Here is a 27133-nt window from a genome sequence, read left to right as displayed (position 1 = left end):
ATCTTAAAATAATAAGTGTTACACAATGTCTAACGACTGTCTGTCTCTAAGGGTTATGTAAGCACAGTGCGAATCCATAGCAGAGACTTAGGTACATAATGAAATACAGATCGTGTACGTCGGTCTTTACACTTTAATGTTAAAGTATACTTTAAAGAAATACGACACAAAAAATGCAAATGTATAGTTATTGGACACTGGTATGAATAAAATCTGGCAACTTTTAGCAAATCAGCAATATTTTTTATGAAAAACTTGACGCTGTAGAGTAAACCGCAACAATTTTTCAAAACTTCATTTCAGTAAAAAGTTGCCAGTTAAGTCTTATTAATAATTATTTTAATCAATGACCAATTGACGGAACGAACCATCAATGCCGAATAGTTCGTCATAGTTTGTTGGTTTTCCTGGTCTTAAAGCCTCATTTGCCTTAACGTCTTCCTGCTCAGCGAACCACGCCTTGTATTCCTCCATTTTCTTTACCCAGGCATCTGTAAAAAGCAAGAGATTAAATTTGAGTTACTGCGCTTAAAATAAAAACAAAGATGATATTAATTCAAATTATTCATTGTCAAACATTACGAATTTACAGAAAAAAATAACTGACTTCATTACGGCTTATACAACAAAGATGATTTAATATATAAAGTAATAGTTATTTTAAGAAGAACACTTTTTGAACGGATTAAAGCTATGTATTATTATCAAAACTTATAGTTATTTACATATATGGTCACCGTGACCACGCACACTGAAAAGTACGCGAAACGTCGGGAAAAATAAAAAATTAGAATTATGTAAATAACTATAAGTTTTAAAAATAATACATAGCTTTAATCAGTTCAAAAAGTGTTCTTCTTAATGTATAAAAGCTATTTTAACTAAAGACAATACTAATAGTTATTTTATTTATATACGAGATTTACGAAGTTGTTGCAGTAGTATTATAATTATACATGATAAGTTTTTATCTAACTTACTGTGTAGGTCATCCATGGGTCCAGCTTTTCCACCGTATTCTGATGGCATCATCTCTTGTGGAAAGTGCTTATAGAGATCGTTTGCGTCACCGTGGATGAAGATCTAAGAATATAAAAAATTGGTTAACAATTTTAAAATCGAACGAAAAATATTAAGTTAATTCAAATTCATTCAATTTCTTTAAGATATTATCAAAGAATTATAAATTGATATAAGATATACTTTAGAATAAGGTAACTTGTAAATATTTGCTGGGCTCTTGGGAATATATTTTTTTGATTTAAAAGGAATAATCAAGATCTCTCTGTACTTTAGACATCATCGTGTCTAAGCTTTGTAATAACTTACCCTATCTCTGATCTTTTCTTTAAGGAAAGGTTTCACAAAGTTGACGATTTTGTCCACAAGAGGTGATACGTTGATGATATGGACTTGCTTCAGTTTTACTGGGTAGGCTTCCTGAAATAATAGTATAACTTCCTTATTTGTTTCTGTCTTACATACCTTTTTTAAGGAACACGGGGTTAATGGACAAAAGGGGTTATACACTAGAATATAGTTTAGATATAATTTGTTAGTGGTCAGCAATAGCAGACTTCAGGAATGCATAGGCCTAAATTTGAAGGGATTTTTGAGAAAATTTTGTATTGGAATTTCTTAAGAAAACAATCAGTTATCAAGAAAAAGCTCGGCGGATGTAAAACTTGATTAAAGAATATTTTAAATAAAATTTTTGACTGAAACAAATAAATGAAAGCTATGACGATTTTTACCTGTACACAAACTAAGAACTTCTTAACCAGTGTTGGGGTAAACTTGGCAAAGTGAGTGGGCGTGGCTACTGATGCATCAAGAACATATATGTCGCCAGCGACTCCCTCGGTCTCCTCCTTCAACCTCATATCTCCCATCATCAAAGCTAATTTGAAGGCATCTGCTACATTTGGGGTTTGGGCGTCCTTGTCCATACCTGTATAAAAGGGTTAAAATGAATTTTACCGTTATTGCTATACTTATTATATATATTGTGTATATTTAATTGCTTATTAAAATGGTGAAAATTTATGAAGGTTTTTATTTATGACATTAAATGACTTGTTTCTTAAAAGTATTTAATTATATAGTTTGATCTGTTGAGTATATAAAAAAAATGTCTTAAGGCAAGATAAAAATTAAAATACGTCAATCTTATAATATAACATAGCAACTAAGAAAAAAATCACCCCAATATTAGATAGAAAATGTTAACTTACCTCTCATTAACACAACACGCCGACCGTCGGGAGTCAAACCCGGCAATGGTGGCATTTGACTGAAAATAAATTATTTTTAGAAAATAAATAGGAAATTATTACTATTGCACTGCTTTGAGTTTGGTAAAATTGGTCCCTTACTACTAGAGTCAATATCTTACGAGTATGTCTGTTTCTATCATCCGAATGGAAAAGTTTATAATAAGAATAACTAAAAAAAATTAATTACACAATCTTTAATATCTCCTGGAGCTCTGGTAAAGTAACATCGCGGTTAGTGAAGAATTCGGGCACAGCCGTCCTCATGGTAAAGTACATGTCCAGCTTACGTTTGGTCTTTTCCAAAGAGAATTTGCAACCACGCAGGAAGGTCATTATACGCTGGTCATCTGTAATTACAGAATATCTCTCAAAATAATTACTAAATTGGTCGGGTTTCGAAAGCCAATGTGCAAATGCAAAGAGTCATGAAATTCATGAGTCTTAATTTTTAGTTCTAAGATTTTAATTAGCATGCCAAATGTATCCAAATAATTTGCAACTTATCAATTTGCAAATATAACGTGGAAATAGATTAATCGTAGGTCGTTACATTTAAATTAGAAAATATAATTATGGGACCACAAACAAAATCAAGGGACATAAGTTATACGTAAACTTTTCTTTGTATTATCACAAGAATTGATTTATTTAAGATAAAGTTCATTACCGAATTCGTCAGGTAGATGTGGCTCCTTCTTCAGCCACTCCTTGATATGCTCCAGGTCCTTGTCCCTTGTGTCAACATTCTCATTTAGTTCCTCCCTAATCTTCTTCCACATCTCACCGGCTGGCTGTTCGAGAGTCATTTCTGGTGCTAAAATTTGTAAATTTGTTATTAAATAATAATTATATGTTTTGAAACAAGCTAATTGAGTGTCTCCTTTTTTTACACTATCAATAAAATAATTAAGTACAGAGTCTGAAAATTTCAGCTTTATATAATTTATAATTTGTTGTTGTATTGTACAATCTATGGGTACAATTAGTCTACGACAGTCCTTCATATTTTTTTGAGTAATCTTTTTCATTCGTCTGTGTGAAAACATGAAGACAAAATCATCAAAACAACTGAGTTTTTTCTTACATAATTAACATATTTTTATGATATTTCATATATGATTGTTCAAGTGGATGTCAAAAGGTCTTCTTAGATGTCTTTGTTATTGAATAACGCGTTAAGTCAATGCAAAAATTTGCTTATTTATTACGTTTATATTACGTTTGAGATTTTAAAGAACTAACTAAGCCGTATAGTCGAATCCTGCTTTGAATAAATTCTACTCGTTGATAAATTAAAAGAATACATCGCGAGGGAATCGGCATTTAAAAATTTTTTTTTTCAAATAATCAGATACAGAGGTCTGAGGCTGAAAATCAATGATTATAGTGTCATTTGTTTTCTTATCGCTGTCGTTATGTAATAGATGTATGCGCTATAGTTTAGATATGATGTACAAATTTGAATATTGTGTAATGTTAGGTAATATACTTGGCATTATCACGTACTATTTCGATAGAATATAAAAGAAACCATACTTAACAAGAGCACCTTGACTTATATTAGCTGTATAATTATCATAACGTTTACATCGCAGCTACAAATTGTTGCTGCTAGTATCATAGAATCTTTATAAACTGACAGTGAGCCATTCTTCAAGAGTCTTAAAACGGTAAAATTTGATTACAACGAAGTAAAACGTTCTTCTAAATTTGTTTTTTCGCGGTAGTAATAAGAACTTTCTACAATTCACTTTGTTACGTACCAACCTACATAATACCAACGCATTGTAATGTTTTGTGAGCCTTTTATATCTACCGAAACGCTTCACTGCTTTTTAGTATTTTTTAACATTTTTAAATCACGTAAGCAAAAAGTTGTACGGTGAGATTTGCAATTACCGGAACGGTTTTCGTGCAAAAAGTATTTCAGTGGCTTTCACCTTTCTCTGGTCACGAAGATGTTCAAATCGTTATAGTAACGTGTTAGCAGTACGTTCGCGTTGTTATGGTTATCAATTCTTAATTTATATGAACCTTTTTTCATATTTGTTATTTCAAATATAATGCCTTGAAATACACTTTATAGCAGACTGTTTACCACGCCATCTGTTGATATTCCACGGTATTACTTCAGATTCTTGTGTCAGAGCAGTTTAAAGTTTTTGAAGGAAATAAAAGCTCACGGCGATTAAATTAATCGCTGTAGAATCAAATTCAGGATATTAAATGAGATGTTAATACTAGTTATAACGGATTGTCGCCCGAATTACATCCCACAAGAATATAGTTTCTCCCGCTGTGAAAAGTCCATACTCACAAGTCACAACGTTTAAATATTGTATTTATATATACCACCTTAGTATTTTCCATAAGCTGCAATTACCCAGAAGTTAAGATTAATAATTAAGATAAAGAATTTATTAGCTTAACGCTATTTTGTAAGGAAAGTAGCACGCTGAATTGCAGCGAATGAAAGTTACAACAACATCCATAAATGGAATGAAATATAAATTGTTTCACGATACATACACGATTAGCGGTATTGACATGCCGATCCAATAAATAATTGGTATAATCTGTGCAAGTCGTTGACGCAGCGATTATTTTAAAAATATAAACGTTTTTTATTTAATTGATTTTTTAAATTATAGGAATTTTTCTTTGATGAAGCTCAAGAAATTCTTTATAATATCTGACTGGTAGAATTATTTTTTTTTAATTTATTATTTTCCTATAAAGGAAGACCGTCTTCTATTAATCAAATAGAAGCGTCGATAAGTGTTGCGCTGGGTATTTTTTTCGAGTTTTTTATTGAATAATTCCCCAAGTAATAGCCAATTACCACGCGCGTATGTGCAAATTATTGTTAGTATCAGTTAAGCGAACGCATAAGAAAGCGCGGGGAGCAGGTACAAACGGTAATAAATACTTGACAGATCTTTTTGTAGATTTTAAAATTATCTAAAATTTAAGAGACACCAGGAGACGTCTTGTGTAAGTAAAGATACTAAACTTTTAACACACTGATATGGATTTTTATAGAGTAAGAAATGCAGGTTCGACTACAGAACTACAATGTACAACTGGTTTCCATACAATTTCTCGTGGAGGCTATTAACCTGTTATACATAAACCGACTTGGCGTATCGATATAGGAGATAATAGAACTATTATTAATCTTCAATAAAATACAACGAAAGGGAATCTAACTATAAATTTAATGTTCTTATAATTTCATAATGGATTACGAAAGTGTTATTTTTTAGTAGATAGATGTCTATACTTATCCAATTTACTTTGCCTTTAAAACTACCAAGTATTATCGCGATTTAAAAAAGTGCGCCTGATTTAAAGTACTTAAAAAAATTATATGTCAATTTTGGTGGATTATTTTAAACAGTTACTCGCTGTTAGTGCATCCTTCACAACACAACACAAAATATAATCACCTTTAAAATTAAATACTAAATCACAACTTAAATTTTCAACGATGGTAACACTGTCACTTGGTCGCAACGTTTTTGAAGTTTTTAGAAAATTCGAAATAAGAAAACCACCGTGAGTACAGTGATGTCAAGAATGCGAGTGTTCCGATGTGCAGGCGCTTTTTATAATTTCGTCACGCGGGGTGATCTTGTAACGGGGAGAAAGAACTATTGTAAATTAATATTGTTTTATTATGTAAGTTGTTTCTCAAAAACATATATTTACTCGAAGCTGACATGCGGTCTGAATAATAATAGTTTTCGTTTGAAAATTAATTATTGGCAGGCATTTACAATAATCATTTTCTACTTAAGTTAGTAAAAAAAATTATACGTTTACAAAAACAATTAACCTACATGAGAGCATAGGTGAAAATTGGAAATAATAATAAATCTGTAAATGTAAGGCCATTAGCCAACCTGAAATTACCCGACAAAGGCAGGTTACAATTTCTTTACATTGTCCTTATTATATAGATGAACGAAATATATTCAACTTTCTTAATAAAACATATTACTATTATATTTGAAAAAAAATCGATTGATCGATTTTTTTTTATATATTCCGAGGATAAAATATGTAATAACATTTTTCGGTTCAAAATGCAATCAGTTCCAGAGCGCAAGCGATACTTGTTTCAAATGCTTCTAATAAGTAAGGAGATATATGAAATCAGGAATATCTAAAATGCTGACCATAATATATATTTGCAATAAAAAATAAAACGTCCCTTTAAACCGCTAGTGTTGAAAGCATAATTGACCCTAAAATTAGCCCACTTCTTTCGTAAGCAACGCTGTCATAAGCGGTAACCATAATGCTTTGAGTTAGAAATCCGTAATGAGTGTGACTCATCGTGGCTAACCGTGGGCTTGGCTCCATTGTGGAATCTATGACGGACCGGGGAGAGAACCGGTGTGGTAGTAATAGTATTATACTACTTATTACGATTTCATTTATTCACAAAAATTATGAACTTTTATTGGCGCGTAAGGGAAAAATGATGACAGTAAATTTTTACGATGCGAGCGGACACCGTCACAAAAAGCCAATACCCTGAAGTTAGCTATATTCAAAAGTTTCGTTTTGAAGTTATAAGCTTTTGGCTCTTTAGGGAAAAATGATGAGGGTAATTTTTCTCTCTTATTAGTGTCGTTTTTCCTACAAACGTCGAAAGATAATATTTTTGAAAAGATTTATATCTTGTTACGCGAAAGAAGTATAACAAGTCTAACGCGTGTTTTTTCTTCAGATGAAGTTACTGTTGAACTCTAATGTCGTAACAGAGTAGTCAACATAACATAAAAAGTAATTTAGGCTTGCGACTCTAAATCCGAATGATTTACACACAGACTCACTGAACTGCCCTTTCAGAATTGTAGCCGAACGAATTTATGCCCGATCTATTCACAGAAACTGTAAGATTATTGTTTAAGCGCCGTTACTATTGAATCTAAACACATTTTTAAACTTTTGTAATTTTTATAGACAAAACTGATTTCACGATATCCACTACTATTAAAGTTCCATTTATGCCATGGATTCACTAATTTACTACCATATAGGTTATCAACATTAAGCTCTTTTGGATAAGGGTGGATATACTGAAGGACATTTTGGATTGCAGCCCAGGGATACAAAGGTCCCCACTGAAAACAATAGGCGATACTTTTAATTAAAAAAAAAACCAATCATAATAATTTGTTCGAATCGCTGAGTTCAATCAACTCATGTGCGATGCCCGACTCTGAAAATCCCCCATAATTGCCCAGAACGCCACAAATTCACAGTCTGCCCATGCTTTGGAGAATATGCAGAATAGCAGACTAAGATATTCGGCCTAAATGCTTTTTGTTACTGTTTCATCATCGGACATCAGGGCAGAATACGAAATACAATCCGTATCACCCATACATTAGTCGTACCACAACTGAGCATTTCAAAAGGCAGTTTTTGCCGCGCAATACCATTATAGAACCAGCTGCCTGAAATATTTCCGAACCAATTCGACGGGTCCTTCAAAGAAGAGCATGCCAACACTTAAAAGGCCTGCGAGCCTCTTCTGAGCCTTCTGGTAATGTGAGTGTGGGCGGCGGTATCACTTAATATCAGGTGAACCTACAACCCGAACCCTGTTATATATAAGAAAAAAGCTTTTCGTTCAGGCTCATTTATTATCTAAATTACGGCTTATGAAATACGTATAAATTAATGACAACCCTAAATCCGTATGTATAATGGAAACTATTCACCAAATTTCATAACGCGATCGTACGATGTTAATTTCTTTTGTCCGCAATCGCATACTCGAATTATTATGTCTGGAGAAAACTGAATGCAACATTACAGTCATTCGCGTCAAACGCTAATCACTACTGGATTTTTTGCCAAATTACGAAAATACGCAAAAAAATTCTCTTTGTCGGTCCAGTTTATTTTTATTTAATAGTTGACATGCGCAGTAGGTGTCATAATGGACGCACACAAATATGCGTGTAATGATTTTGATTTTGTGTAGAGCTGGATTTTTTGTTAGTGACTCTTGCTACACTGTTTACTTTCTATATCCCTCAATTCTTACATAGGATTTTGTCGTTTGTCAATTTTGAGGGTAGATTTGTGTAATTGTGAATACTTAAAACAACGTACAAGATCAGCTAGAGCAATATCAAAACTTGGTAATAAACAAATGCGAGTGTAAATCAAAAAGTTGTGGTATTTTTATCTTATCTAAATGTAGAGAAACACCAATTGATGAAAAAGATAATAAGAAATATAAAGATTAATAATAATAATCGTAATCCATAAATTACAATAAGTTGTGAGGTTATCAAAATGACGCTGAATTAAAAAAACAATTTACTATAGTTCAACTATGAAACCTTTAAGATAACTTTACGATCTTTTTCTTTAATGAAAAATCTTCTGGAGTTTTAATTTAATCATTTTATAACTCGCCGTTTTAAATGTGTACCATGAAAAAATATTGTTGTTAATGCTCATCCCATTAAATACAATAAATAATATGTAGGACATAAACCATACAATCGTTTTGAAATTACTAATTGTTATATAGTCTATAAACGACAAAATTAATGTAATTTAGTAAATTTAAGGTAATTAATTCATAATATATTACCGAGAAATTTTTATAACAAAGCTAGTTTTTTATCAATCTGTGGTTATGAATTATATGACTGTTTGTGGTCTCAAGAATTTTTTGCATCTTACTTCTTGTAAATATATCTAATAAAATAAAGATAAGAGTTATTTAGTTACAAACAAAATGTTTAATTTCTGTTTGTTAAGAGATTTCTAATATTATGCCCTTTATTATATTTAACGGATTCTTTATGAGCTGGATAATAAATCTGCTCCCTGATGCTTGCTGACTGATTCGCCGAAGACAATCACAATTAGCAAAGTCAAATTAACTCTAATAACAAATTAAAACCTAATTTATTGACATTAAAAAATAATAAACTTTTTGGAGTTACACAAAATGTTTCGTTTAGGTAAGACGTGTTTGATATGCATATTTTCATTTGCAATATGTCAAGGAACAATTGATTTTCGTGATGTGGAAATTTCTCAAGGGCCAGTACGCGGGTATAGGGAAGGAAATATATTTGTTTTCTATAGCATCCAATACGCAACAGTTCCAACTGGACGAGACTTTTATAAGGTAAGTATTGTTTTACATATGGTTACGCATAATAAAATAGTAGAAAAGTCAATTGTTTTCATTTAATATTTTATGATCAATTCTTGAAAAGTATAAACATACTGATTTAAATCCCATGTTGCAAATAACAAAGCTAAAATATATTTTATGAATAATTACAGAACGCATTGCCTCCACCAACTTGGAATACAACGTTTGACGCTACAGAGCAAAATATTTTATGTCAACAACCCGTTGAAGTAGCGGCACCACCTTTCGGATATCAAGTAAAAGAACAATGCCTAATAGCTAACGTATTTGTACCTGAAAATATAACAAAGGACTTACCAGTGGTGGTATATGTTCACGGTGGAGGATACCAGATTGGTTCAGGAAATAGACTGACGCCAAGAAAGTTGGTTGGTACTGGAGAAGTTATTTCAGTAACTTTTAACTATCGTCTTGGGCCACAAGGTTTTTTATGTCTGGGTACGGATACAGTCCCTGGAAATGCTGGAATGAAAGACATGGTTAAATTATTAAAATGGGTACGAAAAGATATTCATAATTTTGGTGGTAACCCAAACGAGGTTACAATTGCTGGATATAGCGCTGGATCAGCCGCTGTTGATGTACTGTTACTTTCTAAAATGACAGATAGATTGTTTAATAAAGTAATTATAGAAAGTGGTTCAAATCTTAATGCTTTTAGTGTTCAAATTGATCCATTAGAGAATGCTAAATGGTTTGCGAAGAATTTGGGTTTCAATAACACAAATGATATTTCTGCTTTGGAAAATTTTTATCTTAATATACCATATGACATATTATCGTCGCATACTGCGACTCTATTAACTAGAACCGATGGTGTTATGGTATTTGCTCCATGTGTGGAGAAAGATCTTGGTCAAGAAATGTTCTTAGATAAGAGTCCCGCAGAAATATTAGAGAGTGGAAATTTCAAGAAACTTCCATTGCTTTATGGAATTTCAGACTTTGATGGTCTTCTTCACATGGCTAGCTTTGAAAAGTGGAAAAGAAAAATGAATGAAAACTTTCTTTATTTTGTCCCTCAAGACATTGGGCACAACAAGAGGGATAGAGAAAAGCTGGCTAAAAAATTAAAAAGTTTATACTTTGGCAGAGAAAGTGTGTCAGATAATAATGTTCTAAAATACATTGATTTTTTTTCGGATGTTATGATAAAATACGGAACGATGAGATCTGCTAGACTTCAATTGAGAGCTGGAAACGACAAAGTATACCTTTATGACTTTACATTTGTAGACGAAAGGCAACCATTCATTCCACATACTAAAATTCGCGGAGCGATGCATTGTGCACAAACAGCTGCTGTCTTAGATTTGCATATTGATGAAGATAAGTTGTCTGATGAATATAAGAAGATGAAAACTATTATACGAAAACTGTGGGCTAACTTTATTGCGTTCGGGTATGTTAAATGCAGAAGTATTTATCTTCAGATAAATGGCTCTAATAACTTTTTAAATTTAATAATTTTCTATATTTCAGAAATCCCGTGCCAGAAGGATATGATTTTCCATCATGGCCACCTATGACTTCGAAATTATCTTACATGGTTTTAAATACTACTTCGGAATATAAACATGCATTTGTTTATGAAAAAATGAAATTTTGGGACGATATCGTAAACAAATTTTATAAATATCCTTCAGCACCAAATCCAAATGTCGATAATAGTTATATTTTTCCATGACGCATTTACAGTTACTCTACCAGAAGTTATTTTTTACTTTATGGCTTACATAAATAAATTTATAATCAAAAGGGTCTTATTATTTTATACTGCACCCAAACATATCACTTTTTCTGTACAAAATATTACATAAATTATTTTATCGCAGAATGTAGATGTACATTAAGATTAAAAGTTAATATGTGGATGTGTTAACATGTTTCTTATGGAATATAAGATACAGGTATCACTTTTCACGTCATTAAATTTGTATCGCAGACATGCGGCAAAGAAGACAGAGGGCGTAGGCGGAGGGAAAAAGCCGGGGTAAAAAACTCTCGGTACTTTTTTAAAATAGCAAATCATCATAAAAAATGGCAAACAACACTTTTTGTAAAACACATATCGGAAATTTATTAGAAGTAGCCTGTCTAACACTGGTCTCAGGGTCTTTTATCAACTAGATAATTGTTAACTTTATAGTAAGCCTTTTTACACCATTTCAATACATTTCATAAATTTATTAAAAGGCAGAGATAAATAAGCCTCTGGGATTTATTAAAGAAGAGTATCCCATTTCCAAAAAAAAATACTAACTCTAGTACGCGGAAATTGCAGTCTACGTTTGTTCCGAGTATTAACATTATGCGTATGTTCTATTCTTGTAAACTTATCACTATTTTTGTATACCTACATAATATTTTCAAAAATATATTGCGAGGGAAAAATAGGTATATTAATTTTCTTTTTGAATTTATCTCTCAGAGATTCCCTACATTTTAAATTATTTATTGCACGAAAAGCTCTCTTCTGCAGGATGAAAATAGTTTCAACATCAGCAGTATGACCCCATAATAATAAACCATAAGTCATTAAGCTGTGAAAGTAACTAAAATAAAAAAGTCTAGCTGTAACGACATCAGTTAGTGATCGAATCTTTTTAACCGCGTACGCTGCAGAACTAAGTATCAATCAATTAATATTATAGCAACAACATTCAACAAAAATACTGTTAATTACTTTATCGATTTTATAAATGATCACTGCTTGGAAAGATTTGTTGTACTAATTTCGGACCCTTGGAAAAATACTAATATGGTCGACGCACATTATTTTAGATACATATGTCCCAATGCAAATTAAGAATTAAAAGTAGTCAAGCCGATAGATTCTGGCTGAACTGTGAAATAATACTTGATGTTTTTAGGATCCTAATGATAACCTAACGTAGATTGTAATAATAAAAAACGAGTCCGACATAATGTTTCGTGTTGCTCACACATATTTTATATGCTTAAGTTTTTTTTATAGTTTATTAAACACTCTTCTCCCATGCCATAGTGTCCAGTGAATTTTTATCTCACATTTTTTCCAAAATAATAACAAGATACATTTTATTAATTTCACTAGTTCGCGAATGGCGGGCTACGCGCCGCGAAATACGCCACCCCGGCTGCATCGGTAATATTTTTATTTACAATATTCATGTCCGAGCCGGGGCGGAATTCCTCGCGAGACCTGCTCTTTATGTTTTGTTTGCCTCCTTTAAATATTTAATAATTTCTTCGCAGAACCGATCCAGGCACGGTCGGCATATGCTTAAGTTTAATAGGATATGGTCAAGAGATAAATTATCGTGATGTGAATTTTTTTCATTAGCCCGTGGAAGAAGGAAATATTCTTTGTATTTATAGGAATTGTAGCAACCGGACGTAATTAATGTTAATCATACAATATTGTACATAATATATAATCTAATTATATTGCTACTGAATATTTTGTATTTTATTTGACAATTTATAAAAACGCAAGTAAGTTTTCTATATTCGCAGTTGGGCTTATAAGTAATAACGTATTTAAATTCAGGTTGCTTTCTTAGATTTTCATATTAATGAAGGTCTATAAAATAAATATAAGACCGTGAAATTACTTTTCGGTAAGTCAGAAGTACTCTTAAACAATGCTCAAATACATCTTATATATCATACAAAAAGTTGACTAATAAAGGTATCTCATCATATAATTACTCTCATCATACAATGATTCTTTCATTTGCTTCGGAATATAACTTCCACCATGTTGAAAATGTTATACATGGTTTAAGACAAATTTGGAGTATGAAATTTTGAAGTTATGGTAAAAGATAGTTATGAAATATTAGGTAACTTAGGGTACCCTTATTGTAGAGTATTGAACGTCTGAAAGGTACGTAATCGTTCGCAAGTTAAGTATGTCGTTGCAATAGGTTGGAGAAAAAGTTCCTTCGCATTTTTTAAAAAAAATCACAACATTTTTAATATAGTCTATTTACATTTAACTAAAGTATGTAGGTACCACTTTGTTCGATAACATTTTGCTATCTTTTAGGTAGAATCATGATCCTATTGCTATAGAAATCTGATCAAAATACCACGACAATTGGTTTTGACAGTCCTCTGTTGGTGTTAACCTGACACTGCCTAAAGATTTCTGAAGAGACCAGGCGGACCAGGAAACAGGTGAAAATCTAAAGGTGCAAGGTCAGGACTATACGGCGGATGCATTTACACCTCCTAGCCAAGCCCTCTTAATTTTTGCTTAGTGTCTAAAGATGTGTGAAGCCTAGCGTTATCATGATGTAAAACCACAACCCTTTTGTTGATGAATTCTAGTTGCTGTTTCTCAACTTCTTGCTTTAATCTCATCAATTGTTCGCAGTAGAGTTCAGAATCGATGGTCCTGCCTGGTGGTAACAGCTCATATTGTTATGTAGCAATAATGCCCTTCCAATCCCACCACACACACAGCTTCTTCTTGCGGTTTTCGCCACAGTCAGTGAAGCCTGACCGGCCTCGACCACGACCTTTTTCGCACGTTCTTGTCATCTTATCAGCTTCTTCGAAAATGGTTCGGTTTCATTACGTCGTAATACTGAATCACATATGAGTACACGGTTCATTACTTTTCTATCCGTGAGCTCATGAGGTTTTTTGTGTACCCAGTTTTTTTGAAATGCGCCAACACCTTTACGTCGCTACATCGTAACGTACTACGTCTACTGATGTGCCGATCTTGCTCCACTTTTTCAAGAATGGCATCCATTTTATCCGTAATTGGGCGACCAGAGCGACGTGCATCTTTGACATCAAAATTTCCGGATTGAAAACGCTAAAACTAAATTTGTGCTACTCTCAAGGACACTGTACTAGGTTCATAAATATTGCAGTTTTTCGCCGTTTGCGTTGTTAAATATGTACCTTTTCTGTAGTAAACTTTTAAAATGTATCGAATTTCTTCATTAGATTCACTCATTTTGACAGTATGAAAAATAAATAAAAATCACACATTTACCTAATTTGGAATTATCTTCTCTAAAAATTACTTTTAATGATACCAAAACCAGCCAGACACAAATAGTATAGCCAAAGAGATTTTATTACAAGTTCATACATACTATAATGCAAAAAAACTTTTGCCCCAACCTAAGCCAAAGGCAATATTCATTTTCATGCTGTTAATATCGTTTATACGTATTCATAGTTGGGTATTTATTTATATTCAACGATTTGTTAATAATGAACCCAGATGTGGCAAACAACGTTTTTTATGGATTGCCAGGTCAAACATACAATTTCACTAAGGAGATATTTCAGATAGGGTAATAATATAAACAATTGCATTTTGCGCTTGCGCTTATTCCACTGAATTTGCTATCTTTGCAAAACTATCTTGAACTATTATAGCTTACCAAAATGAAAAATATAATAATAGAAAAAAGGAAAATTATGATATAAAGTATTAATGGATTTACAAAGTAATTAGAATTATTAAAACTGTCATGATAACAGAGCAACTCAAGATGTATTATACGATATTGGGGAAAAGTTGATATAGTACATGTGACTTATCGAAATCTATTTTCCACATTAAATAAATAAAGCCGGGCAATATCTCACTATTGATGGTTATAGCTAATAAACCCGAATGTGCTGTTTTGAGACACTGGGTTCATATACATGCCTATGTAACTGGTGCCTTGAATCAACGGAGATTTTTAAATTAAATGTTTTAATAATTTTGCTAACATAGTTATAAGTATCTCTAATAACAATATATGGACTTATAATGGTCTGAAATAAATGATTTTTATTTTATTTTTTATTGTTTAGAATTTTGTCAGTAACTTAGTAGTAACTAATTAAAAAAGTGTACGTTTTTATTTTGATCAAACATATACATATAATAATATTACATTCTATCAATATACTAAAATCTTCATAAACAATGAATGCTAATAGCTCCAACGCTTCGATAAATATTATCAATGAATACAAATTAGATGCGCAACCAGACGAATCCAAATGAACTTAATGTAAAAAATTCCATACAAAGATTATGTTCCTCCCAGGTATCTGAAGGAGAAACTGGTTAGAATTTACTAAGGAGTCTAAATTTAAATTTTATGGAGTTAATGACTATTTCTTATATTATGAAATTAGCAATTAGAAACATTACAATCAATTAATAACAATTGTAGCCTTATATTTTAATGAGTTCTACATGATGTTTCGTGCGGCTAACACGTGTTTAATATTCATAACTTCAGTAACATTTTGTAGAGGAATAAATTATCGTGATGTCAATATTACTCAAGGGCCTGTGCGTGGATATAGGGAAGGAAGTATTTTTGGTTTCTATAGCATTCAATATGCTACAGCTCCAACTGGTCGAGACTTTTTTAAGGTAATCTTTAAACAATCAGGTAACCTATAATCGGTTTATTAATTATTAATTTTTCTGTATGAATATTGTTACCAAATATTTTTATTGTCAACTGTAAGCTTAGTTATTTTTTCTATTTGTAATTGTGCTGCTATTTGAGTTGTATTTGCCTATAAATATTAAGAAGGTTTTAGGTAACTTTGCCGCTTGGAGGCTATAAGTAATAATCTGATGATTAAGTCGACCCTTATTTTATAGATTCTATCTTCTTTAAATTTGGGAACTGGCTGGTAAAGTAATCTTTACAAATTTTATGGAAATGAACATGATACTAACATAGAACTAACATAACTAACATTACAGGCACCATTGCCACCACCAACATGGACTACTACGTTCGAAGCTACGGAGCAGAATATAATATGTCAACAACCGGTTGAAGTCGCAGATCCACCTGTCGGTTATCAAATAAAACAACAATGCCTTATAATGAATGTATTTGTTCCTGGCAATGTAACTGAATACTTACCAGTAGTGGTATATGTGCATGGAGGTGGATTTCAAATTGGCTCAGGCAATAGAATGACACCAAGAAAACTTGTCTCCACTGGTAAAGTAATTGCGGTAACATTCAACTATCGCCTTGGACCGCAAGGGTTTTTATGCCTTGGTACTACTACAGTTCCCGGAAATGCTGGAATGAAAGATATGGTTGCAGCACTGAAATGGATACAAAATAATATTAGTACTTTTGGTGGTAACCCGAAAGAGGTTACAATAGCTGGATATAGCGCCGGATCAGCAGCAGTGGATGTCCTATTACTTTCAAAAATGACTGATGGATTGTTTAACAAAGTAATTGTAGAAAGCGGCTCAAATCTTGATACTTTCACAGTTCAAATTGATCCTTTAGAAAACGCTAAGTGGTTTGCTAAAACTATGGGATTTAATAAAACTAATGATATCTTTGCTTTGGAAGAATTTTATCTGGACACGCAATATGATGTTTTAGCTACTCACACAGCTCCTCTTTTATCGAGGTCTGACTCTGCACTGGTGTTTGCACCATGCGTTGAGAAGGATATTGGTAACGAATTTTTTTTAGATAAAAGCCCTGCTGAAATATTAGAAAGTGGAAATTTTAAGAAACTTCCACTGTTATATGGAATTTCACATTTTGAAGGTTTGAGAGATAGAGATTATTGTGGAAGGTGGGTGGCAAGAATGAACGAAAACTTTCTCGACTTCGTCCCACAAGACATAGGTCTTAACAAAACTGATAAAATGAAACTAGCAAAAATACTCAAAAGATATTATTTTGGCAATGAAACCGTGTCTAGTAAGAATTATATAAAATACATAGACTTCTTTTCAGATGTAATTATAAAATATGGTATGATAAGATCAGCTAGACTTCAACTTAAAGCTGGAAATAACCAAATATATTTTTATGACTTTAAGTTTGTTGACGAAAGCGTGCCATATATACCGCATACTAAAATTCGCGGAGCAAAGCATTGCGCTCAAACAGCTGCGGTCTTAGATTTAAAAACTAATGAAGATATGATATCAGAGAAGTATAAAAGAGTAAAAGTCTTCATGCGAGAACTCTGGATTAATTTTATTACTTATGGGTAAGTACGATTAAGAAAGCTAGAAAAAGATTAAATATTTCTAAGCCGTAATACCATTTCCGAAATTGGCTAATAATCTTTAACTAACATTTTTAATGAATTTGTGTGTGTAATATGTGTGTGAAAAATTGAATTGACACATTTAAAATTTAATAAAATACATTAGACTAATATCAATCTTTAACCAACATTTTTAACTTTTTTGTAATAAATCTTAACGAAATAATCATTACAGAAAAAATATTTATCAAAAAGTTTTGTTTTAGAAAACCTGTTCCGGAGGGCTATAGTTTTCCAGCGTGGCCGCCAATGACATCTGAAATGTCTTATATGGTTTTAGACACTACTTCGGAGTATAAAGATAAATTTGTATATAAAAATTTAAATTTCTGGGATAAAATTATACAGAAATATTATAAGTATCCATCTGCTCCTAATCCAAATGTAGATAACAGTTATATTTATACATGAATCTTTCATAGTTTGGGTTGAAAACTATAAAAATACTCACCAGAAAATTGATCAGAATTTTAAAGATTAAGCTAAAATATATAATTTGGCATAAACTTTACCTTCAATTATTGTAAAAAAATAAATATATATATAAATATAAAACTTGTAAATAACTTTGCATTTTAATTTCATCTAAAGTTTGTAAATGCGTTACATACTTTGTTACAGTGCCATTTTAGACCGGCGTTATCCTTTGCAGTCAAGATAGATAGATAAAATAATAATACATAAAAAAGAATATGAACAAAGTGCTTCTAAACTAAATTAAAATAAAATAAATCAATGTCGCTAACCATTTTAGGTCTGGACCTTAGATTTCTGTATCTGTTTCATGATCATTTATCAATCTAATCAATTACTACAGCAAGTAGATGATCAGCCTCCTGTGCCTGACACACTTTTATTGCGAACTAGTGAACTGTGGAAGCGAGTCCCGAGGAAGGTCTTCCCTGAGAGATTCGACCTCAATCTGTTCAAAGTAAGAGTATATTCCTCTCTCAACGCACCCACTAAAAAAGAGCGACCAAGAGCTGCGATGACTCCCCGCGTACCGTAGAGTAGTTTACCCCGTATTCTATAAAAAAAATAAAACTAGGTTACACACATAAAATTAAGTTACCCCGATGAAAATTAGGTTACAAAGATAGGAATTTAACTAAACCAATCTTAAATGAAATAGTTCTGTCACACAAATGTTTACAATACAGGTGTATTTAAAATAAAGCAAATATAATATATAATTTGAAACACTACATGTTCAGATGTAATATTAAGATGTAAACATAACTAATAACTGAAATGTTAACATGAAATAAATTCACAAATTATACGTATAAGGTAAGCAATGCTTTCTTGACATTCTTAAATGAGTTTAAAGACATAGATAACGATTTTCAATCAAAAATGCATGCATCGTAAATCGTGATCGATTTCAGTTTTATGAATTGAAGTGTCAAGATCAGAGTATTACGGGAAAACAAATGCTTTAAATACCTGGGAGTTTTAAAATCAAACATATCATTGTAAAATAAGTATTGTAATTGTATGGGTAAGCAGTTGATCTTGCTTCGGAATTCCAATACATGATTAAATAAACGACAACATAACCCTAAAGAAATGTATCAAATAGGTTTTAAATCTTGAATTATACGTGGTAGGCAATCAGTGCGTAAACTTATTACTCTTACTATTACTACTATTACTCTGTCTTAATTTGTACTTTAGTATTTGTAAAGAAAAATTATAAGAATTAGATATATGTGTATAAAGAAAACTATCACAAATGATGTTATGATTTATACCAGCTAGCAGAAAAGCAGCTTAAAGCAGCTTTGAGTTTGAGGTTGAACCGTGGATGATGAGATCGGGTTGGGTAGGGCTTGTATAGCTGTACCAAATCTAGGAGGCACTAGAGAAAGTACAAGTTAAAGTTAGCCATAAACGACGGGCATGTATGGTGTATGTCATGAAAGTGAAAGAAGCGAGAAAGGTATGACTGGACCGTATCGAATGGACATCTGTGGTCCTCTGCCTTCAGGAAAAATGCGTCATTATATAAATAAACTTATTAGTCCTAATCATTCAATACTTCTTTAGAATTGTTGTAAGTGTACACTAAATTTTTAAAGATTCTCAAAATTAAGTAGATTGGGAGTGTGGTAAAATGTTATTTCGACTAAACAGATAAAAATGTACTCCATATTTTCGTCTCGGTCACTTCACAAACTTTCTAAATTCATAAGTTCGTTAAAAGTATTCGCAACGTTGATTTGCGAATACTTTCGGCTCATAATTTAAAAAATTAATGTAATTTTATTGTTATTTATATAGGTAAATCAACAATATATTGAACGATATTTTAAATTAAAAGATAGAAATAAAACATACAGGTAATCAGCGTGGGTTTTTGGTAGATGTAATTTTGTTTACTATTTAAGTGACTTTAAAAGAACATTTACAACTTAAATTGTATGTTTCTGAAAACAACAGTAACTTCTTTTTAATCTTAATAATTGAAACAAATAAAAATGACCTAGAGTATAATAATAATAATACAATAAATAAAAATGTTAGACTATAATTTTAGATCCTAGCCTTGTTACCGCTGTATCGACAGGTGATGGAGGACATGCTGCAGCTGAAACCAGCAATTGGCGGGAGGTGGCGCAGGACTAGGACCACCGAAAGATTCTCATTTCGGAGGCCAACATACTTTTTGAGTGTGTAAGTGATAATATTAGAGGTATAATTACATTATACGTTTTAAAAATATATAACGATTATTATCCAACCTTAAGAAGTCGACAATTTCGCGAGCTGCGATATTTAAGTTGCGGTTAGAAAGTGGTATTGGTGTAACTCCAAATCAAAGTGTGTTATCGCTGCACGCGATGCCGTACTTAACGGTATATCTACGTCTTTCTTGATGTTAAAGTGGTAAAAATTACTTTGCTTAATTGATTATTATTTTTGCCTAAAAGATAGCGTACGGGGTTCCTTATAGAAATTTTAACAGGAACTCAAGGATACCCATGACATCCAAATGTGGGTGCCCTTTAGAAAAGAGTAATCTTAAAGTATCTAAATTGACAGGAGACAACATTGAACAAGTTATAGTAATAAACATAACAAATACAAATTTCCAAGAAATACTATTAAACAAAGGTTAAGTTTAATAAGTTGTTAACAGAAATAAGTAGTAATTAATCAAACTAGTTACAAATGCTATTTTACTAATTATAATAACTATACTTAAATAAGTATATATAGTTACGTAAGTACTCAATACCTTAGGCGACAATATTGTCGGGAAATTAGATAAATAAAATATAACTAAACAAGTAACGAAATTAAAAGCACGTAAACCACCAAAATATTACTATTTATTGAGGAATGTGAATATAACAAATCAAAAGATTTAATGAATAGAACCTGTTCAAGCTATGCGTAACCTATTTCACAAGTTCATTTGTATTCGTGGCCGCTCGCACTCCAATTTCGGACCATATAATATTCAGACGTCAAATGCCCTCTAGTGTATTAATTGTACGACTATATGTCACGTTCAATGAGCAAGAGGACTGATTGATGTCATATCATGCTATCACTAACAAGGAAATCGATTGAGGGGAATCTATATAAATAAGGACATTAGTACATAATGTAGTACTAGGTGTTAAACGAAACTATGACATTCTAACAATAATTATTTGTTTATATTTCTAAGTTAAATCTATCGTTATAGTTCGACCTAAATTATTCATGACCATGGAATTGGAAAATATGATTATTTAGTTCATTTTATAATGAACAAGACTTATAGTCAAATGATGCACAGCCGGGATCAAACCTTCAACCTCAGGGATGGGGGTTGAAGCCCCCGGCCACGCTGTCGCAACTAGGCAAGCACTACTCAATATTAGTTTGAACGTGACTACAAAACTATGAATTAAGAAATGTAAATTATATTAAGGCTTCAAATGTTTGATTTGAAAATGAATTATAATGAATATTGACGAAGACAATACGATTTATTGCTGACATCATCTCAAGTAAAATTAATTGCAGCTCACTCCTAGATTTTTTTTGTTGCCGTTCCATGTTTTGTATCGCGCGTAAAAACACATTTTTTTGTCATGCACCAATATTTAAACTTTGACTTTTTTAAGCTATCGCGGAATAAACTTAAAACGAGTATTAATAACATACACAGTAAACACTCTCACGTACATACGTTCCCTCACTTTTACACTATCACACAACACATCCAAATTAGGTATTACTTAGTTTACTTGTATTGAACAACTGTTATTTTTTTTGCTTTTGTAATATTTGAACCTTTTATTATTATTTCCATCTTTGGCTATATATTTTGATAACTTGTTTTGTATTAAATATAATATAAGTTAGATGTAGGATTACGAAATAAATAAATACAAAATAAGTTCTGAATTATATGACATTATTTAAATAGTTTCAATAAAAATAATGGTGTCTGTCTGTAACAAAGGCGAGAGACGGAAAGAGTGCGATTCTTGTGTGTGCGATAAATAATAATAGTTTAACCTGACTACCAACTAAAAAGGAATACAACATTTCAAAGTTTCGTGCTTTGTATATAAGGAAAATAGATTTTCTAAGTAAGGTGTTTCACTATTTACCTGTTCAAAATAATATGATACAGATATATACTTCTATACCTGACCTAAAGACCTCGTTTTCCTGTTGTAATAACCAGGTTAATGTGATTGTGCTACTGTTATTTGTATCTAAGGAACGTCACAAACCATCAGCAGAGAATGGTGCATTCTGTTAACGTTTTTGGTACCTGACTTTTACTTTGAACTATGAACAAACTCCACCGTAGCATAATCAAAATTTTAACTTTTTTTATTCAATTAAACAAGTTACATTGGAGCCCCTGAACTAAGTCTAGGAAGACCTGTACATTAAAGTACTCCGCTCTTACAATGGTTTAATGAAATTGTTATCTTACTGTTGTTACCAAAATACTATATAAATAAATATAAAAAGCTGAGACTTATTACTGAAAGAAAGATACAGGTTTACCCTTGTAAACGTCTCAACCAAGTTGACACGTTTGTACACACCAGAATTGAATTACTGTGATAATATTAGGGAAGGGATGGAGGTAAGAGTGCTAGTGTAAAATAGTGAAAGTGCATTGTGAAAATTAAAAATGGTCGTTCTTGGACTAGTAATTCAGTTTCGTCATAGTTTAGTGCACAAAGTCATAATTGTTTTAATTTCGTATTATTATACGTAAATATCAAGCATCCTATTCAATTTATTGTACATGTGACTTGATAGATAAGAAAATTGATGGTGTGAGAATTTAGTTTTACATTGAGTTATATACATTAACTCCTTCCTACACCTTTCTAGAAGTACTTTGTTATAGTGTATAAGACTATGTTTTGTAAGTATTAACAATTGGCGGATGGTATACAAATTGCTTGAATTGTATAAATATAAAGTTGAATAAGAACGCTTCTTGAAAAACATCACCTTCAGCAGGGCTCTTTGCGACCACTCTAATAGACGTTTGTTTATAAATTTTTCGAGAAGTTTTGAAAGTACCGTCAAGAGAATATATAGCACTGTAGTTGTTGAAATTGTCTCCATCAAATGATCGCTTCCTTGAAAGCGTTAGGATAGCGATAGCGATTAGCATTAGCCATAGAGAAACAGAGGTTAAAAATATAGCTAAGATGTGGAATAAGAATATTATTCACCACAGTTCTTCACCTTGAGACCGTGAGTCACTAGCATCGTAAGGCACTTGGCACTATTACTGTCTCTATTGTTTTGCGCTATATCAATAATAATATCACCAGTGATAATTTTATTATTATATGATTAAAGAGAGTTTAATATAGTATCTAAGGAGGATAGAAATACATTGGCATTTTTAATAGAGGGCAAGCGATAAATATCCATAATAGCTGTACCACACATGTTGACAATTAGGCCCGTGGCATCTTACAGGTTCAAAGACCTTACACTGAACTGACTACAACGCCATCATTTTGATTGAGATTGTCATTAGAATTGTGAGCTTTAAAATTGTTGAGAGTGGGTATGATTTTATCTAGATGAAGTCAGTACTGTTAGAACTAATAAGTTTGCAATTTATCAGTAATGAACTCAACGTAGCTTCAAAGCATTCCATGTTTTTATAAATACTTACGAATATTCTGACTAATTACGGTAAAACTATCATTAAAGTATTCAATGTATTTTTATCAGTCTTCTGGATTATAGAAGAAGGCATTAGCAACTTCTATTTTCCCCATATCATCTTGTGGTGTGGTGTTATCTATAATTAAATTTGCTTAAATGGATGGGTGTATGATTCCAAATACTACAGTCACTTTAACGGACATCTTTAACTAATTGGAAGTATGTAATACAACCTGTATTCGCAGATATACGTACCGATACTGATTTAATTTCAACTTAATTAGTAGGGTCAGTTTAACAGGTCGACAAGTTTTCAGGGAAATTATAAATGCAAATATAAGCGTGTAGGGAATTCTGGAAGCCTGCCGGGTCGCAACGAGAGAAAAAATTACATTTAATATATCTTAATATATACAATTCTCCTGTCACGATGTTTGTCCGCGATGGACTCCTAAACTACTTAACCGATTTTAAATTAAATTGGCATACCGTGAGCAGTTTGGTCCAACTTAAGAGATAGGATAAGCTTAGATCTTTAATTATAGTCGAAATTTTATTTTATCGCAAATTTTTTGTCTATAATTAATTGACAGTCACAATTATCTGTTAACTCCAGGCAAACGGGTGGTGGTTCAAGTTACGTTAAGTCATAGATATTCGTAAGTGATCTTAGCTTGAACCAAAACCCTAAGTTGAATTGGTTTGGAAAGAGTTTAGTGGGCAGGGTTTAGTGGGATATGTTTCACAAACGATGGACGTCGAGGTGATACGGGTGGAATTTAGCATTCTGCCTCGACGTCCGATGATGAATCTCAGCTTCAGGTTATCTGCAGGATGAAACTCGTCGAAACACTGTCCATGGTTAATTCGGTAGAAGAAAGAGACAATGCCAAGAGATCAAGCCGTTTACAGTGACTGGTCGTTGACGATTCAAAACGCTTTTCGATGAATACAACACCGTACAAGTAATTTAAAACAAAGTTACTATGATTTATGAAACTCAATACTCTTTAATATTTTATTTGTTAACAACTATAAGTACCGATTATATTTTCTATACTACAAGACATTTGGAGTATTAAGCATCTGTTATGAAATTATTTGTGTTTGCGTCGAGTTATTTTAACGAGTCCTGAAAATTTAATCCGCGACATTCCGACAACCTCTGTACGCAGTGAAATATTTGAATAATGATTAAAACTAAGTTTATGATATACATAAGAAATTCAGTTAGTGTGGAAGCAATATCTAATTGTCATTACATATAATATACTAGCTGCCCCCGCGAACTTAGTTTCTCCTTAATGTGGTTGAGTTAGCCTTACTACCGTGACACGAAAGAATAATTTCACTGTATTATCGTCACTATAATTTGAATTTGATTTACACTTCGGTCTAAGTAACACGTGGTTGGCTATTCTAACACCATTATTCTATATATTTAATTATAATAATTTGCGTTTCTTTCCATAACTGTAACAACTTAGCTAATCGACAGGTATTTAAAATGATATTATAATTTCAAATTAAAATTGTGCACAAATATATCATTATATATACAACTCCTAATTATATCACGCTCACCAGAATCAAACCCCAGGCCTTTCACTAGTGCATGCTCTGTTTACAAAGTGCCAGTCACTTGTAGAAATGTAAATAATAATGATAATTAGATCTAATAAGATTTTAAATATCAGATCAGATTATAGAGATTCGAGCGTCTAATTAAGATTTTAATGATTTCAAATTTCCCTGATAAAATTTTTGTTTTATTTCACAATTTGTGTTATCCCCGAGATTAGATATTAAATGGGCATCATATTTATTAATTAATTATATCTATCGACTTTGTCACGGTCACCTTGACTTAAAGTGTATTTTTTCCCTAAATTTATTTAGTAAATACCTAAGTAACACCGAAAATATTTATAAAATGAAAAACGGCTTAATGTAGAAAGTTGAAAATACTTTTATTGTTTTCGAAGTAATCTCAGTTTCTCTCTACACATCGTGCATTCGATGGAACCACTGAGAAAAGCAGTGGGCCCGTTCTTCCTTAGGGTAATATAAATAGCATAAATCCACTTATATTGCATTTTCGTACGTTTTCGCCGCATCTTCAGGGCTCGTAAAGCGAATACCTCGAATTGTATCTTTAGTTCTTGGGAATGAATGAAAGTCGGAGGGTGCTAGATCAGGATTGTATGGCGGATGACTCATTATCTCGACACCTGCCATAGTCAAATATTCAACAGTCCGTTTATCGGAGAGCGCTTAAGCATTGTCGTGAGGATCATCCTCCTTCGAGGGCGCTGTTGTCGATTTTTTTCAAAGACAACAGGCAAACAGCGTTTGACATACCTGTATGCAGTAATTGTCCTTCCATCTTCTAGCACAACTGTCGTGACCTTTCAGGCCAAAGAATGAGGCAATCATCTTTTTTCCTTGACTTCTACCTTTCTTTACCTTAGTTGGCCGATCCTCGTGAGGAAACCCCCACTGAGCTGATTGTCTTTTGGTTCCGGATTTATCTTCCTCTATCATGCGTCGCACAGTACTGATGTTATCTTTTGTACTCGCTGTTAAAGGACGTCCCTCACGCGGATCATCATTGAGATTGCTACGTTCACGCTTGAACTCGTACAACCAATTGTAAATAGTGGCACGAGATGGGGCTTCATTAAGAAATACTTATCGCAGCCTATCATAGCTTTGTTGTTGAGTAAGTTATAAAAAATCAGTGCCCGAAAATGTTCGAGCGTTAGGGTTATTTTCACGTGTAACAAGAGTTTTAGATTTGCCGCCAATTTACAAATGAATACAATATACTACATTAAGTTACCAAAGAGATCTAATATTGAAATTCGAAAGAAGTTTTCATTAGCAATGTTTCTAACTGGCCAGTTCCAAACATTTTCAGTGTTACCCACATATAACTTTGACTATTTTTTTCTACATCAAAACCCTCTTCCACGTGTACGATCTTTAAAAGTGGAAATTCCATATATGACAGCCTTAATAAATGCCGAAAAATAACATTTCAAAACTTATTTCTTCCTTTAAAACTTTAGGGTTTTTTCTTAAAACTTGCAAGCAGAGTCAGTTACTAGGCACATACACTATTTACAACTTAAACCAGCTGTGCCCACCCAAACCCATGTTTTCCATCGTGTCTGAGCCCTAATCGGTTTCAATGGACTGGGTGGGCAATAAGCACTCACTTAAAAGAGAAGGCATATAGTATGGAAACTAACTGATGATAAAATCATTGGCGTTAGCTATCGGAAGGTATCGTATTGTTGGAGATAATTTTTACCTTAGATGACTATGTAAAAGAAAGGTAAGATTAAATAACAAAATAAATGATGTATGAAGAAATAAAGGCATCTTGAGACTGTGGAACCACGGTATACCACAGTCTCATAGCTCGAAGGCTCGA

At 32.4% G+C, this 27133-nt stretch overlaps 3 protein-coding genes across 4 annotated transcripts; 2 read left to right on the top strand and 1 right to left on the bottom strand.

Annotated features, from left to right (window-relative positions):
• Nucleotides 1-14: 14 nt before the first annotated feature.
• LOC123709361 (alpha-tocopherol transfer protein-like) lies at nucleotides 15-9802 on the bottom strand. 2 transcript variants are annotated; one of them, XM_045660630.1, is made up of 8 exons: nucleotides 9775-9802; nucleotides 2944-3090; nucleotides 2464-2623; nucleotides 2235-2293; nucleotides 1755-1951; nucleotides 1330-1440; nucleotides 981-1083; nucleotides 15-491 (listed from the first exon to the last, which is right to left on the bottom strand). In XM_045660630.1, exons 2-8 carry the CDS (start codon nucleotides 3080-3082, stop codon nucleotides 340-342), a joined length of 921 nt encoding a protein of 306 aa, XP_045516586.1. In that variant the 5' UTR covers nucleotides 3083-3090; nucleotides 9775-9802; the 3' UTR covers nucleotides 15-339. The 2 variants fall into 2 exon arrangements, with proteins under 2 accessions (XP_045516586.1, XP_045516587.1); XM_045660631.1 differs by lacking the exon at nucleotides 9775-9802 and adding an exon at nucleotides 5726-5839.
• Nucleotides 6883-10983, top strand: LOC123709539 (juvenile hormone esterase-like). The gene is made up of 3 exons (XM_045660939.1): nucleotides 6883-6891; nucleotides 9609-10301; nucleotides 10960-10983. Exons 1-3 carry the CDS (start codon nucleotides 6883-6885, stop codon nucleotides 10981-10983), a joined length of 726 nt encoding a protein of 241 aa, XP_045516895.1.
• Nucleotides 10984-15685: 4702 nt separating this feature from the next.
• LOC123709538 (esterase E4-like) lies at nucleotides 15686-18000 on the top strand. The gene is made up of 3 exons (XM_045660938.1): nucleotides 15686-15865; nucleotides 16208-17478; nucleotides 17745-18000. Exons 1-3 carry the CDS (start codon nucleotides 15686-15688, stop codon nucleotides 17947-17949), a joined length of 1656 nt encoding a protein of 551 aa, XP_045516894.1. The 3' UTR covers nucleotides 17950-18000.
• The last annotated feature ends 9133 nt before the right edge of the window (nucleotides 18001-27133 follow it).

The sequence above is a fragment of the Pieris brassicae genome, chromosome 5 (assembly GCF_905147105.1).
Source record: "Pieris brassicae chromosome 5, ilPieBrab1.1, whole genome shotgun sequence".
NCBI classification, from domain to species: domain Eukaryota; kingdom Metazoa; phylum Arthropoda; class Insecta; order Lepidoptera; family Pieridae; genus Pieris; species Pieris brassicae.
This window is presented reverse-complemented; position numbering and strand designations above follow the sequence as displayed.

Coding starts and splice junctions, on each gene's coding strand:
- LOC123709361 (XM_045660630.1), bottom strand. CDS start 3,082: ATGACTCTCGAACAGCCAGCCGGTGAGATGTGGAAGAAGATTAGGGAG. Junction 2,294..2,463: donor CAGGAGATATTAAAGATTGT/GTAATTAATTTT, acceptor ATTTATTTTCAG/TCAAATGCCACCATTGCCGG. Junction 492..980: donor ACCCATGGATGACCTACACA/GTAAGTTAGATA, acceptor TGCTTTTTACAG/ATGCCTGGGTAAAGAAAATG.
- LOC123709539 (XM_045660939.1), top strand. Junction 10,302..10,959: donor CTAGAACCGATGGTGTTATG/GTATTTGCTCCA, acceptor TCTATATTTCAG/AAATCCCGTGCCAGAAGGAT.
- LOC123709538 (XM_045660938.1), top strand. CDS start 15,686: ATGTTTCGTGCGGCTAACACGTGTTTAATATTCATAACTTCAGTAACA. Junction 15,866..16,207: donor CTGGTCGAGACTTTTTTAAG/GTAATCTTTAAA, acceptor CTAACATTACAG/GCACCATTGCCACCACCAAC. Junction 17,479..17,744: donor ATTAATTTTATTACTTATGG/GTAAGTACGATT, acceptor GTTTTGTTTTAG/AAAACCTGTTCCGGAGGGCT.